Raw genomic sequence first — 15,827 nt, 5'->3', positions numbered from 1 at the left:
CTGTCTTGCCTTCTTTTTTTGAACATCACTCTTTTGAGAGAGCAGCTTTGTAAGATCTGTAGCAGAGATGTTCATTTTCCCCCACAAGAGATCATCACAGAAATTCATTACACGAGAACGGGGTTGAAATATCCTATAAGTGGAGGCCCAGTTGTTTGGAAATGTCTCTTCTCTTCTCCACCAAGGAGTGGACACACTTATTTGTGGTAGTGAAAGGGAATTAAGTGTTCAAAGCACGTACATTATCAGGCTCTAGTTGTCTCCAAAAGCGCTGCTCATTAGGCGGCCATCTTCCTTTTGGAAGGGAAAACAAGAGCTTCTACAACATCCTCCTCACATCAATAAGCCTTGTTTTTGTTAAGAAATACCGCTTTTAAAAGTGCTTTTAAGATACATCCCAATTTATTTGTTCAACTACCCTACTGCGTTAATTATTTACCTGAGAAGCTAGTGGCATCTCTTCCCTCTCCCAACAATCGACCTCTTACTGTTTTCTCCATGGGGGACCAAAGTAAATACTTACCTTCAGCAGAGGGCTACCATTTTCTCCCGCCAAAGTGTTTGTTCGATAAATATTACTTGTTTTACGGGTGGATGCTGTGTTGAATTCTTCTTCTCTTCTGAATTGGATAAAGTCGACATTTTCACATTATAAAACAGCGACTAGACTTGGTTTCTTTAAAGAATGTCACTCCGTTTTCAACAACGATTTAATTAGAGCTATTGCGATACCCTGCACGGAGACCGGAAACGAGAGTAACATAAATACGCAGTGCATAAGTCAAACCATAGCGGTTACTTTTATTTTGAAATCTAAAGCCGGAAGCGATGATTTGCTTTCGTCACACTTTTGTCGCTACCCAGTCGCTCGTTCGCCCTGTTGAGTGCGAATCACCTGTCAGTGACCTCCCTCAAAACAGAAGCATCTCCGGCTGTTATTTTTGCAGAAAAAGTGAGCACAAAGTGTTATTTTTCTATCAAATGTTCCCATTTGCAATGGGAGCGGTAGGGACAAACTCAGAGTGAATTAAGAAGCGAAGCTTTTGCGCGTCTTGGACGATCGCTGTGAAATCCGTTTTATTTATTTTTCTAGTGGAAAAATGCACGGAGTATTTGAATAACTCACCTTCACGATGAGGTACGGCTTGGTAGTTCTCTCTGCTGGCTTTTCGGGTTTGCTCAGTTTTTGCTGCCTCGCCGTGTCAATCGGAACTGATTATTGGTACATCATCGATGTGAATAAACCTAACTACACCGACTCCGAGGACCTGAGTTCCTACTCCGGACTGTGGAGAATTAATGAAGGTACGTGAACTTAATGATTGCTGCACTGAAAAGCACATTGTTACAAGTTTTTCAGATTTTTTTTAATTTTATTTTTATATCCGTTGTTGCACTGGAATTGATTAGACGCACGTCCTTGATTTGATTTTGATTGGAACAAAGGTAGCTGAACGGTAGTTGAATTGTGATCAGTTCATGGATGGGTGGGTGACAAATGGAGGCCCTGGGAGGTAAAGCTGGACAGACTTAGATGAATAGGGAGGGTTGAAGTCAGCAACGGCATCCATCTATAAAAAGCTCATTGCAAAACGCCCACCCCCCAGCGCCCTGTCTTATCTTGGTGCAATCGGGGTCTTCAGTGTGCAAAAGTGGCTTTTCAAATACTGTTTTTCAGACAAAAGTAACACTTGAAACACCTCATCTCATCAAGTCCTCCTTGTATAGAAATTGCCAACGCAGCTGCAAAATGAAATGGGCAGCAAAATAAAATGGGCTGCAAAAATCCCAACATGTGTCACAGTTAGGCGTCAATTGTCATGACGACGTTTGAATGCAGGCATAATTTAAAATGGGCTTCAATTTGAACGTCACTGCTCATCCTTCCGTGTACTCCAAGCAACTTGAAGAATCAGACGCATTGTTATGGTAATGCACAGCCATTCGCGTACTGATAATACAGCATCAGGAGAAATAAGGAGTTCAGCTTTTGCTGACGTGGGAGAAAGCCACTTGACCCCCCCCCCCCCCAGCCGAGGCTTTAACCTGTGCATTTTTTTTCCATAATTTAGTAATTTGAGTTGGATCAACATACTTTACACCAACGACTGTGTGGCAGCTAGCTCTCATTATCATGACAACAGATCTAGGGAGTTGCAACAAGGCAAGTGTTGATGGAGAGCCCGGACAATGAAGCGCAAAAAAGAAACAATGGTTGTGTCACACTCAGTGTGTGGGTCGACACTCCAGAAACCCAACAATTTGTCAGCAAGCTATTAAAAGTTCACAATTAACAAAAATTGCCAAGACCACAAAAACATTTGCCATAAAGGCTTTTCACACTGCACTTATGTTCTCTAACACGGCAAAACGGGTGTCTGAATGTATGAGTCATTAATGAAGCAAAATGAGGTTCTGATCCTTTCCTATACGAGTTCTTCAGAATTACAGCCATTAAAGTAACATCATTTTCTGTGCGTGGCATTCAAATAGCAGGTTTGCCTCGATGAGTCTAATCTCCCGTTGAACATTTTCTCTTGACATTTTCAGGATCAGACAAGAGTTCCGTCATCTCTTCCTTTACGGCAAACATGTCGGCCCTGTCTGAAGTGGAGCGGCACCTTCTCAGTGAGCGTTTGTATTTTTTATGCGTTTAAAAAAATACTGTCACTGGTCCATCCATCTTGACTTACCGTTCTGTGACACTCAACGCCACCTGCTGGTTGTGGCTGGTCACTGCCAACACATCAGTGCAGCCAACTGTAATGACAGGAGAGTGAAAATTAGTTTTCTTTTTTCGGATCCTTACCCTTTGCAGTCGATAATGGGCACAACTCATTTGTGGAAACCAGAACAAACATACTGAAAAAAAAAACTAAATGCAATTCAAAACAGGCCTCTTTGTAACACATTTTCATCTCGGGTAATTATATGCCGGAATGGGAAATCGGACGATTAAAATCACTTTCATTTTCTCACCAATTGTCTATTATTAGAGCAACAACAAAAAAACAGCTGTAGGGTGTCGATTGGATGACAAGTACAAATAGGAATTCCATAGTCTTGTGATTAATGAGATTTTCGTGTGTGTTTTTCTTTCAGCTCTGCACAAGGCGGTGGTCATCATATTGCCATTTGGATTAGTGTTGCTGGTGTTTGGTTGGATTTGCGGGCTCGTCAGTTCCTTGGCCTACAGCCCGAAGCTGTTGACCGTAACCGCATTCCACTTTCTCATCTGCAGTAGGTCCAAATGCCATTGTTTTTCTTTTCTTCTGTAACGCGTGTGGGCTCAATGCTTTGTTTGTTTCCACTCAAGATGAACCTTGAGAATCCATTTTCAGCTCTCCACGACTTTTTTTTTTTCCTCCTCGAGGCAGCTGTCAGAATCTCATTCCACCCTTCGTCAATACGCAGTCTGTACATTCCATTGTGAAAGTGAACAGGTGGCAATTATTCCAGTTGACCGAGGCATTAGTCACTAATTCACTTTTACAACCGTCCGGATTTACGCTTTGGAAACAATAAACCAAGCAACTGATTTCACGGAATTGAATTACCGTAGTTGACTTTGAATACACAATTTTGGTTGACTTTATACACACCTACATATATTTATTCTTTTTTAAATCATCCTGACAAACTTGAGTTAATCAAATAAAATTGTAAATAAATTAATAAATAATTAAATAAATAATAGATTGATTGCCCGGCCTTGCCCGTATTTCAAGGAAGCTCTGTAGATGTCTTTTACGAACGAATTGTCCTCACCGGGGGCCTCTATTTCCTCGACTAGAAGAAAAGCAAAATCGGATTTGTAGGTTTTCGGACAACAAAACACCGTAACGAGAACTGCCATGCTGCTAAACGCTCATCTAATACTAATGAGTTTCCCTCAGCAATCTTTTTGTGGCAAGGCTTCATGCAGCGCCAATGCACTATTTTATAGGCACTGTCCATAAAGTAAGTCAAGAGAAATGGCTGTTTGCCAAGGAGAGCGGCAACAACTGCACATCACTGCAAATATGTCTCAGACAAAAAAACGGCTCTTTATGTTTCAATCTTCCGGCCCGAGTTCATTTTATGCACAATTCTAATGGTGTGAAAGAAAAACACTGCAAGCCTTTTAAGATCTCGTAATGGCCATGACATATTCTTTCGGCAAAGACACTCAAAAGCTTATTTCCGTTGTTTTTGCTGTTGCAAAACTTTTTTCGGGGGTTCAAAGGTGTTTAAAAGCGCTATTGTGACACCTCGCACTGCTTGTTCTTAATGCCGCATTTATAACCAAGCCCTTTTTTTGTTTTGCAAATCAAGGCAGCCATCATTCGGTGAGAATTCAGTAGCCACTTCGAGACGAGGACGTTGCGTTAAGGTATTTCGGAAAGGAAATGTAAAAAATGAAAAGATTCATCAGTGGAAGCCGCAGCATTGAAATGAGCCCGGAATCAAATTTCGTTTTCTAACTAATTCAGATGGGTCATGATTATGGCTTTGCTTTATGATTTCATCAAGAAACACATGCTTTGTCTCAAGAAAATGATTTTCATGCAAGTCCACCAACTTGTGGCGAATTGAACGGTCCCGACTCTGCTTTCAGCCGACCTTGATTGTCATACAAGACAATTGAGCGGTCAAAAACAATATGATGCTGATAAATGACGGGCTTAATGGAAACGCTAATCGCTCAAATAATGAGCGTGCCAGTTTTTGTTTTTCATTAGCCAGTCATTGAGGACAGATGGCTTGATTTGTTTTGGATTTTTTTTATACGGCTAGTTGCTCTACAGTAGCATTTTTATCTGTTGTTGTTTTTTGGTGGGGGAACCAGTGTTTTAGGTGAAAACACACAACATAAAAAATAACTAGAAAAATATATATTTTTTAAATACCGCATTTTCCGCTCCAATTTTCTCAAAAGCCAACAGTGCGCCTTATAATCGGGTGCGCCTTATATATGGACCAATATTGAGCCACTACAGCAGGCGTGTCCAAAGTCCGGCCCGCGGGCCAAATGTATATATCTTATATATGGACAAAGTTTTAAAATGGGCCATTCATGGAAGGTGCGCCTTATAAACCGGTGCGCCTTATAGTGCGGAAAATACGGTAGTTGAATCCCATCTGTTGTTTTCATCTGTCCAGGTCTTTTTACCCTGACTGGCGTAAGCCTCTACATCGAATACTCCAACAAGGCCATGGAGGAGTTCCGGCGAATTGTGGCTCAGGAGGAGTTAGCTTATGTGAGGGTGTCGTTCGGCTGGTCTTTCGCCATGGCGTGGGTCTCCTTCACTTTGGAGCTGGGCGCCGGCCTTCTCCTCCTGATGGCCGCCAAAATCACCCGAATGAAAGGACGCTATGATTGTGGCGGCGCCGTCACTTTGTGAATGTCAAATGTCTGCAGGGTATGGTCATACTCTCCTAAAAATGCAGACTGGGCCAATCACAGTTGAGCACACAACTCAACCACTGGCCCATTTTAACCATTATTTGTAATGCAGTTTCCAGAATGCTGAAGTATGTAAGCCAGACAAATGCAAGCTCCTGATAAAAAAAAAAAAACACTGCGCATCCTTTTGTCTGCTGCTTCACCCTAAAATGTAATTTCCCCCAAAAAGTTTGATAATGCTCCTCTGGGGAATGCATGTGTCAGTTCTTGAACCTTAATGCTAGCAACCGTTACCAAGAGGGAATGGGTCTTAGTGAAAGGTCAGTTCCTGGGAAAAAAAATAAATTGCCACAAAAGCCTATCTTGTTCTATGTGAATACTGTCTATTAGGTTCAATTTTGTCATTGTATGTGGATTTTTATTTCTTATTGTAGAAAAATGGGATTGTGCATTCGTTTCAGTTTTGTTGTATTGATCATTTCACAATTTGTAATTATGAACAAACAACAACTGTAATCGATTGAGCTCTACCGAAGCAATGTTGGGCTTCAATGTCACAGCAGACAAGGCATGTTATGATTTTGTATAATGTATTATTGGTTTCTCAATGTTAACAGGTGGAAGGGGGCGGGGCTAGTGCATCATGGGAAATAACCGCGTCAATCTCGGTAAACAAGCATGAGCCAAGTCGAACAATAAGCTAAGGATTTAAACTGGAATATTGGGTACAGTTATTGCTGTAACATACAAATGATAGGCAATAATGGTGGTCTCAGGACAGTTCCCTGTGGAATCCCACAACTGATTCCTCATTCAGAGTTGAATGCTGTTTTGCCCCCCCCAAAAAATGCTGTTCTCAAAGAGTTCTCAAAGAGGTCACTGCAAACATCACGTTTCTTGGTGGCTTTCTGGCGTACAGTAGCTTTTGTTTCAGCGTATGTTGTTGTAGCTTTAACTTATTTTTTGCATTGGTTAATTTTTTTGGGTGGTGCAAATTTGTTTTTAATGTTCTGTCAAGTTGCATCACTAAGCGACATCAGGGAAGGCTACTTAGCCATAAATGTATAATCAAGATATCAATTTGGAGTTTTATGGTGGAAGAAGAAAACAATGTTGTGTATATGTAACTCATTTTTCTTGGTGTTTCGTGTCAAAGTGTAATGTATTAAAAAATTATATGTGAAGAGGGCATTGATGTGTGTGCAGTCGATGATAAATATTACATCAAATGAAAATATTTTTCTTGTTTTTATCTTCATGAATGGTCTGAGCACAGACACTTGTGGGATACTATTTAATGAGCTTTTATGTTTTTCAACATACAAACTAACGCTGAACGATAATGAATGCCATGTTAGTGTTCAAGTGTAAAAATAATTCTTGTTTAAAAAATAATTTACAGATTATTTAATTTCAAAAACTTTGATGGCGTTACAGAAAGCACAAAATAGGAATTTGTGAGCGAATAGCGGTTATCTTCAGAAAATATTGTCTGAGCCAATGCTGGTGGGCCAAGCATTGACCCCCTGTGGAACATCAACAGCAATTTCCAATTAATGATTGTGACAATTTATTGCTAGATGGTTGATAGTGATGAAATATGCTCTTCAATGATGAAGGACCAGTGACCTAAATCAGTGCTACTCATCAGCTATAATGACAGAGTCTGAAGGCTGGATATGATTAATATAAAATTACACAAGCACCGTGCTCATTATTCCATTTATAGGTTGTGTGGGGGCACGCAATTCTCTCTGAATGGACTTCCTGTGCCCACCTTGATAAAAGTGGCACAATGTGCAGCAGCACAATGATGGAGGAAGTAGAAAGAACACTGCGCGACCCTCCTTCATCTTTGTCTCCACTGGCGAGCTCCTTCACCCGCCTCCCGGGCCTCTATTTCTCGAAAAACAATGAAGTTGCGCTCTCCTTGAAGCACGGCTCTACTTTATCTCCACTTTGCAGCTTAAAGTCACAAGCTAAGCCCAATTACCAAGCCATGTTGTTAAATGATGCGAGCAAATAGTGCAGGGAAGCAACGTCCAGATCTGGTAATTAGTAGCAATCACACATCATGGTCCGTTACTTGATTACAGACAGCTCCCATGCTGGGAGGTCGGTTCAGTATGGAGGTGACGGAGCTCAATGCACAACGGTGGCATTTGCACCTTTCGCTTGAAGAGCTGAGCTTGTTAGCGACTTCATCTGCATTCATTTCAGGTTTGGAAGTGCGATCTGATGAATGCCAAGCTTAACATTGTTTTTGCATATTTTTTTTTTAACTTGAGTGGGATAACTGGTCTTTATTTTTCTTTCTGACTCATGCTTACTGCTTCAAGAGTGAAAACATCAAGGTAAACAAAGAGACCGAATGGAGATGTGTACGAGTTCAAAATTCGCCATGGGAAGATTGCGTAAACCCCAATTTTCTTATTTGTGAACATGAACTTGAATTGGTATTTTATTCAAGTTTTAATTCAGCAATTTTCACACCTCAAGCATTGTCTTCTCCTGGGTGCGAAGCTGTACTCAGCATAATGACACTCCAATCTCAATGACATGAAGTGGTTAGGATCGGTTGTTAGGCAACAACATATGAACGTCGTACTAAAAGGTAAGTCAGCGCCGTCACGGTAAATCGAAAAAGAAATTGGGCATTTGCCGCTTTGACCGTGGATGCTGCTGAAAGACTTGTCTGGGCACACCATCGTGAATTCAAATGGCACCTAAAACTCTCCCTGTAAAAGAACACAGCGGCTTTCGTGACAATATTTCTCGTGAAAATTGAAGCGGAGTCACTCTGGGAACGACAACCATATTTTAACCGCCACAGCTGATCAAGTTTTACTCGGGACCGGAGGAACGTACGTGGCCCATAAACAAACGAAATCAACAGTTAAACGCGGCGGTAAAGATGAATCATCTGGTTTCTTTTTGACGGAAGGGAGATTGCACAGGCAAAGTCATTACCAAAGCCTGCAGGCTTCGGTAATTAGTCATCCTGTTGGCTACGCTAGGACAATCATTATCTGGCTCTGGACTGGCGTCCCATAATCCACTAGGTGTCAGCGTGCCATCATCTTCTCATCACGCTGCGCCTGCTTGGATTTATTTATAAGGTGTCAACAAGCAGCCAAAGAATGGACATGACCCGTCCAAGACTTTTGACCTCATCCTGGAATCCAGCATGTCAGCTGACAGTGAGCATCTATTCTTGATTGAACAGTGGCTTCTGTTTTCTTTGTCTTGCATTCACGTACACTGATGTCCTGCGATTGATTGGAAAGGGGTCAGTCCATGTGGCAGGTAGTGTTTGCGGAATGTAGGTCAATGGTAATGTTCAGATACGCCGCTTCAGTTCCAGTGTGGGGATGTTGCAGTAAAGCAATTTGAAAATCTAGCATTGTTTTACTTTTTGCACCAAGTAGAACCTCAAAAATAATTAGGACTAGCCACCATCAGACAATTGTATAGCAGGCTGCAGCGCATACAAAATATTTATTATATTATTTATTTTTGCGGCTCAGACCAGAATAGCCAACAAACAATGGTGCCATATTTCCGTGCACATTACTTTAATCTCCCCCATGTCGAGCAGCGCCATCAGTCTGACTCCTGCTGTCACAACAAACATTGGAGAGAAGTATGTTGACTATGGGCAGTATTAATCCACAATACCCTACCCCCTCCCCCACCCACCAACACCACAAACCCGCATGACATGCTAGTACTGGCAAGCCTGAGAAGCTCAATTAAAGGCAAGACGGGAAGAGCCAACATGAGGTCATCGTTACAAGCCTGAAAACACATCCCCCCCACAATTTCCTGAACGTGCTACGACATGAGCCGTCAGCTTTTTGGCCGTCACAAAAGGGGCATGGCTAGCATTGCCCCGCCAGATCCAGCAGATGGCACTGTGGTTAAAAACACCAGTGCCATTCCGAACGAATCAACTTTTGAATGTTTCTATTGCAGCTTCATCGTCAAAGTAGCTACGCAGTCTTAGACGATTGTCGAATTCCGGGCAATGCGGTGACGAGGTTAACTAGCTGAGGTGGTCGTTCTTAATGTGACTAAGTCACTATCACTCACCGAGTGACTCACAGGCTAAAATGAGCTCAGCGACGCTCACCACATCACCACATGAGCTCACATGGTTAACTTCAATCATGTGACTGTCAGAGGACCTTTCGCTCAACCGCCAGTTATACTGTCTCGTTATTAAGAAAGAGGAAACCAATGTATAACGCTTGTGATTCCACATTAGTGGCCCTGTCAGGTGGCCACAGTTCCTGTGAAATTCTGCCAAACGAAATAAAGGAAAACCACACCATGATAAAGCAGATGATAACGAAAATCACTGTCATAAACTTTTTTTTTTTTTTGTCTTCTGAGTAAAGAAACTGGAGTAAAGGTTAGTGGTAAAAAGCCGTGTCGGTGTACGCGCGTGTAGATTAAAAATGTGGTCACTGCCGACACGCGATCCCACTAGCGCTCGCTGACGATGACCTCACACCGGAGGAGCTTGGGTTTCTCGCCAGGACAAATGGCGTCCGTCCCCGTTCATTGAGCTCCACTTCTCGGTTGTTTGCGGACAATTATTCAACCGTGCACGGGAAAAGAAAAAATTGCTCTATCCGATACCCGGAATTCAATCGCGCTCTGGACAAAAAAAATAATCTCAGGGCTTGCTTTGATGATGCTTTTTGAAAACAAGCTAAATAATCAGAGGAACCACTGGAGAGCAGTTTTTGTGGGCAAAGACTTTCATTTGGGTTTTCTGCAATAGCGAAAGTGCTTTTGAGTGTCTCTTTATCAGTCTGTCCGTCGGTCTATCTGAACAGATGGATGGATCATTTCCTCATTTCCTCATTGGGCAGGTCTTATAAAACTTTTCGTCTGCAACTTGTGTGAAGCCGCAGCAACCGTAAAAATGGCCGCACACCTGAACGGTCCCACGTGACAGACAGAGCAAATTGAACATACCATGAGATAAGGCAGTGATAAGCGCAGACGTTTGCTGGAAAGTGTTTTTTTAAGACAGGGTGTGTCCATTTATTCTTTGTCAGGGATGGGGTTACTTGAAAACACAATAAGTTAATGGATGACTACTTTGGACATCAGAAGTCAAAGCGATTGTTCAGAGATTGATTTTTAAAAAAAAAAGGGGATTGGCAACAAAAGAATTTGCCAATACATTGGTAAAATTAATGACAAATTGTAATTTTGAGACCTATTTGGGACAGACAGTGATCATTTTTGAAATTTCACTATAAATAACTTTTTGATGGTTATTAAAAAAAAAAAAGAAAACATTGGCTGGACTACTATGTGGAAACGATGCAAATTCCGTTTTGGTGGTTCTATGAACAAACCGCCCTCAAGTGTTGCAGGTTACTTGTATTCGTACAAATGCATCCAAACAGATAATTGCACGATGATAATTAAGTGTCTGCTCAGCACAGTTTGAATTCCTGCGATTGAAAATGTAAGACCCTGCAGCTGCAAGTGTTTACGCTCAACTAACTGCCCATGAGCTCATGAGCGCACGTCATGGAAAAACGTATTCCTTCCCACGAGAGTCATTTGGTAAGCTGGACATACTGGTTTTTTTTTGTTTTTGTTTTTTGTAAAGGTGTGCTGTCCGCATAATTTGGCTAAAAGTTATTTATGCGAATGAACGACAGGGCAAAAGAACGTCCTTGAGCCAAATTGCTGGCCGAATCGGACATTGGATGGCACTTTCGAGCAAGGTTATCTGCATTAGTGGGAAGAACTGCTCACGAGGTTGACATTTAAAAATGAAGGCTTCTGAATAAAAATAAAAATAAAAAATATGCAGATACGTCAATTTCATGGACAAGTGATACTATTTAGTATAGTCACTGAGGTGAGTTGGGAGGGTGAAATATTTTCCCGAGGAGCATAACAGAAAATAATTAATATAATAAAAATAAAAATAAGGCTCTGACATTTTCAAGTTTGTAATGACTGCTTCTTTTCTATGCCCCCCCCCTCCCCGGGTTGGATGATATGCAGTAATAAAAAAATTCTAAAATTCTAATACTTTCGGCCAATGTAGCTGTGCGTACGTATACATTGCACTGCTGTATTTCATGAATGGCACTCGGATTGACGCAATCCCTTAAGGCAATTCTATCCGATCTGCATTGCTCCAAGGTTTCATTTGATGAATGCATTTGGATGAAATCAAAGCCTGCTGAAACACACAAATGACACACACGCGCACACACACAGCCTACTGATGAATGGATGACTCAATCACATTGGTGGATATTGATTGTTGTTTGTGCTCCCCCCAGCATGTTATTTGGCTTGCTTTTAAAGCAGCACGACGTCGCTGTGCACAGGCAGACAAATCCCATTGCTCAAAAAAATGTGATTGGACGAATTACGGAGAAAGCACTATCATCACCATCTTCTCCTTTGAAAACTTTATCATTCAAACTCCAGTTTTCCTGTCTTCGAGAACAAGTGAGTGGTTTCCTGACGTGCCGCAGCAAGTGACTCACATTCCTCAAACTTCTCATTCAGTTCTTTGAATATTAGAATATTAGCATGAGAGTACACATGGCCCCGCCCAGTGATCCAGACGATAAGAATAATAAAACCGTATTTGTTATGTAAAATACAACCAGTGCTTATCAGTCTTTTGAGGCCTTATCGCAAATGTGGTGTAGTATCAGAGGTTAATGACTTCTGATGTACTGCACTACATCAGAAAATTTGCTTTCGTAGGAAACCAAACAAAAAGTTCACATTAACGCAATCTTTCATTTTCTGATGCCATTTCACAACACTGTCGACACTTTGGGGGGGAACTTATGAAACGTGACAATTTCCCGATAAAATGCACAAGGGCAGGATGTGTGTCATGCTAGCAGCTAGCACGGTATTAAATGCATGAATGGCTCACGTTCCAGTCATCATGTGTACTTTATGACTCAACATGCTGGAAATGGCCTTCCGTAAATCACCTTTACCCCACTACTACCATAACTACTGACTATTTCTACCCAAATGTTATCCAGGCTAACAAAATGGCAGCTAAACACTTTCGAGTTCTTGAGTGCTGATTGATTATACAACAGGGATGAGCGTGAAGTCTGCCATCCTTATCGCATCTTAAGCAGCGTTACATCCACGAGTCACAGTCTGACCGGGATTGACAAGACGGCACCAAGCACATCAGGCCCATTTCTCGCTCCCACTCTTCAGAGTCCGTGGAAGTGGCAGCACGCTTCGCAGGAAGAAATGCGACGCTGATTCATCAATTAGGCAGAAGGGAGGCTTTGCTTTTCCAAACAATTGAGCGTGTTTTATGACCCTGCGTTTTATGACAATATTTGATCACAGTTTCGTATCGTTTCTTTGTTCAAGTTGTTCGTTTTCCACAAGCTTTTCTTCAACTATTGCTAGCATACTAGCATATTTGCCCGAGTCATTGTTAGCATAAAAGTAGACAAACAAATATGGCAATGTAACAAACTAAAATTCTAATTCTTTTATTTTTACGGACTAAAATCATACAAGAGACTGACAATGCTTTTTTAATTCAATGTACTCAAACTGTATTCTGGTAGAACTGTATTTTAAGATTCACTTCCATATAAAGGTCATTGACCACAAACGAGTCACTTTGTATTTCCTGGAATGATAACAATCACTTGCGCTGCTATCTTACACTACAGCTCAATTCAGACGAAGCGGCCACAAACGCTATCGCTTTTCTAAAGAGAATCTCGACAGAAAAACATTCATGTACCTGTTTAACATTTCTTGTTGGCAATCGTTCAAAGAACCGTACTTGAAATAGACCTGCTTGTTATATAACAAGAACAGATTTCCCAACAGATCCTGCTCAGGATTTGTTCTTAAATATAAAACAATGTAAACAAGGAAGATTTTTCACTGGTTTATTTTTCAGCCATGATTATAAACAAGTGTCTATTTTTTTTTTTTTGCTGCTATGTTTCTGGTTGCCATGGCGCAGCTAACGAGGGTCGTGTTTGCGCAACTCGAGCGTTCGCTAACCAGAAGGGCGTCACTTCACTCAGGGAGAGCCTCCAAGCTTTCGTCTGTGACAGTGACTCACGGGGTGTTTCCAGACACCGAGTTTGCTCGGGATTCCTGCTCTGCTGACATTTTTTTGGTTTTGCAGTGTTTGCTTTGTGTGACTATAGTTGTACAGCGTGCGGAGGGAAATCGGAGACTCCCTTGAACGGTAAATGGTAGAACAAACTACTGGAATTAAAACAGGTTAACTGTCTGGTCACACGCAAACAATGTTGTGGGATGGGATTTCGCTACGTCGAGCTAGCAATGTGCAAGGACTACATTTACTTGACGACAGCTATTGTGAAAGTGTCATGCACGATGTGACGTAAAGCCATGACTGCGAGGGGGTATCCAACCACATTGTGTCATGACCTAAATCCAATCTGGTTTCTATCCGCCCACTGGCAACAAAAAGCACAATGTTGCCTGGGAAATACTTTTTTGATGTTGTTTTGAAACTTTTTCTGGGGTATTCCAAGGGAAACAACTATGTTTCTGCAAGTTGACAATTAAGGGATGACCAAAACCTTATCGCACGGCACACTGCTGTGGGATGGCACTCCACTTAGTCAAAACAAAATATTCCTCAAAAGAAACTTTTGGGGAACAAAGAACTTGGATTTGGCGACTGCTTCGAGAGTCAATCTGTTTGTGCCAAGACGGAACACTGAGCGATGATGTCGAACGAACGCTATTTGAGTTTCTCCTGGTGAGCTGCCATGTGCTCATCACAATTTGGATTCAGAAACAAATTACTGCGGTGATGTTGTTTTTATTTTTAACAGAACAACATTCAGGCGCCTTTTTTTTCTCTCAGCTGGAATGTATTCAAAGTGCCGCAAAGATGAAGCATCATCTTGCATGCTTGGATGAAGCAGATAAAAGTTTACATGGCAGGGGATCCACGGGGGAGGGGGGCTGACAGTAAATCACAAAATATGAAGGAACAGGAGGAGTGTGCCCGGAGAAGACACTTTGGACTGAAGGGGTGGGCGGGACTTACTGGTCCCTGATGACTCATAGATTCTGGCCCGCTCCGTGCTATCTGGCATCTGGAGCTCATTGACGACCGCGCTCCATGGCAACCGGCAGTTGTGGAATTGTAAACAGGCCGAGCCGGTGGAAAGACGAGCGGGAAGCCACTTTTGGCTGCTTGTGCCCGTCTCACTCGCACATATAAAAATGCCGCCTCGACATGCTGAGGTCACAGGGAGCACGTTAGGTGAAAATGATCTTGTGTTGACATGCGATACAGTCCCTCCCTCTTCTGTGAAGTTTAGTACAGACCAATAGGTCAACTTCAAGTCACATGGAATATGAACTTGATCCAGCCACCAAACCCTGTTTCACTTAGAAACATCAAATTTGGTAGGCCCATCTATTATGAAAAGATGCAGAAAAAGTCTCAAGAACCTATTCACCAAAGGCTCCGTGAAGAAAAGTCCAAAGCACATTCCAAATTATTTTGAAAATCCAGCCTCTAGAACTAGCTTGACTAAGCATTATGAAAGTTGGTGGGTACACAAAAAAAGAAAAGTCTCATGAACACACGGCCTAAAAGACAAAGCAAATTTGATTTTTGAGTTTTGGTTTGAAGCATTTCCTCCAAAACTAATTGAAGACCACAAATTTCGGGGGAAAGTTCAGCCTCTTAAGTCAGTTTGACTCAGCAACATGAAATTTGGCTGGCACTTTTATCATGAGTCTCAAGTCTCAAGAATACAAGCCTGAAAAGACACAGGGAGTCAACTATTTTGGTTGAGAGCAGCAATTTCCATAAAAAAAATGGCTCTAATCCACAGCTGTAAATGTTATAAAAAATGCAGCCCCTGAAGGCACATTAGCAACAAACAATTGAGTAGGTACTTATAGCTTAAGTGGATGCACAAAAAAGTCAAAAACCCGTGACCGCAAAGACAGGGATTTTATCTAAGTGGCCATTTACATTTTTTCGGATAATGGCTCCATAGTCCAGTCGTAAATGTTCTGAAAATTCAGCCCCCAAAGGTTGGTTTATTTCGCAGCATTATACTTGGAAGGAACTTCTATTATGAAAAGTCGCACAAAAAAAATAAAGTCCCCTTAACCCATATCAGGAAATACACAGGAAGTCTTCCACTTTGATTTCCTGTCACTTTGAGCCCATTCCCAATTTTTTCCCGCACACACTCAAACAATTGCAACACATAAAAATAACACAGTTAAGTGAGACAGATTGCATTCATAATTCTGAAGAAACCGGAATTCTTTGTAAGTCTGTCACGTTTCCACAAAGTGAAAATTACACAACAGTCAGAAAGAACGCATGTACTGTATCAATGTATCCATGGTGACGGCTATTTAGTATCCGCTGGCGGTCACG

At 41.7% G+C, this 15,827-nt stretch overlaps 1 protein-coding gene and 1 long non-coding RNA gene across 2 annotated transcripts in view; one reads left to right on the top strand and one right to left on the bottom strand.

Moving 5' to 3' along the window:
- The window catches only part of LOC133170068 (uncharacterized), a 102,772-nt gene that overhangs the window by 73,454 nt on the left and 13,491 nt on the right, over positions 1–15,827 (bottom strand). Inside the window, exon 3 of the long non-coding RNA XR_009718492.1 lies at positions 2,694–2,760. This is a non-coding gene — a long non-coding RNA (uncharacterized LOC133170068). The remainder of the gene's footprint in view (positions 1–2,693; positions 2,761–15,827) is intronic.
- Positions 881–6,565, top strand: LOC133170049 (transmembrane protein 235-like). Its single transcript, XM_061302695.1, has 4 exons — positions 881–1,305; positions 2,551–2,628; positions 3,103–3,240; positions 5,143–6,565. Exons 1-4 carry the CDS (start codon positions 1,134–1,136, stop codon positions 5,382–5,384), a joined length of 630 nt encoding a protein of 209 aa, XP_061158679.1. The 5' UTR covers positions 881–1,133; the 3' UTR covers positions 5,385–6,565.

The sequence above is a fragment of the Syngnathus typhle genome, linkage group LG17, assembly GCF_033458585.1.
Source record: "Syngnathus typhle isolate RoL2023-S1 ecotype Sweden linkage group LG17, RoL_Styp_1.0, whole genome shotgun sequence".
In the NCBI taxonomy this organism is placed as follows: domain Eukaryota; kingdom Metazoa; phylum Chordata; class Actinopteri; order Syngnathiformes; family Syngnathidae; genus Syngnathus; species Syngnathus typhle.
The sequence above is the reverse complement of the archived record's forward strand: the minus strand, read 5'-3'. Positions and strand labels throughout refer to the sequence as shown.

What these genes read in the sequence shown, in the direction of transcription:
- LOC133170049 (XM_061302695.1), top strand. Translation starts at nt 1,134, where the DNA reads ATGAGGTACGGCTTGGTAGTTCTCTCTGCTGGCTTTTCGGGTTTGCTC. An exon ending in ACTGTGGAGAATTAATGAAG is followed by an intron (nt 1,306 to 2,550) that starts GTACGTGAACTT and finishes TGACATTTTCAG; the next exon opens with GATCAGACAAGAGTTCCGTC. An exon ending in ATTCCACTTTCTCATCTGCA is followed by an intron (nt 3,241 to 5,142) that starts GTAGGTCCAAAT and finishes TCATCTGTCCAG; the next exon opens with GTCTTTTTACCCTGACTGGC.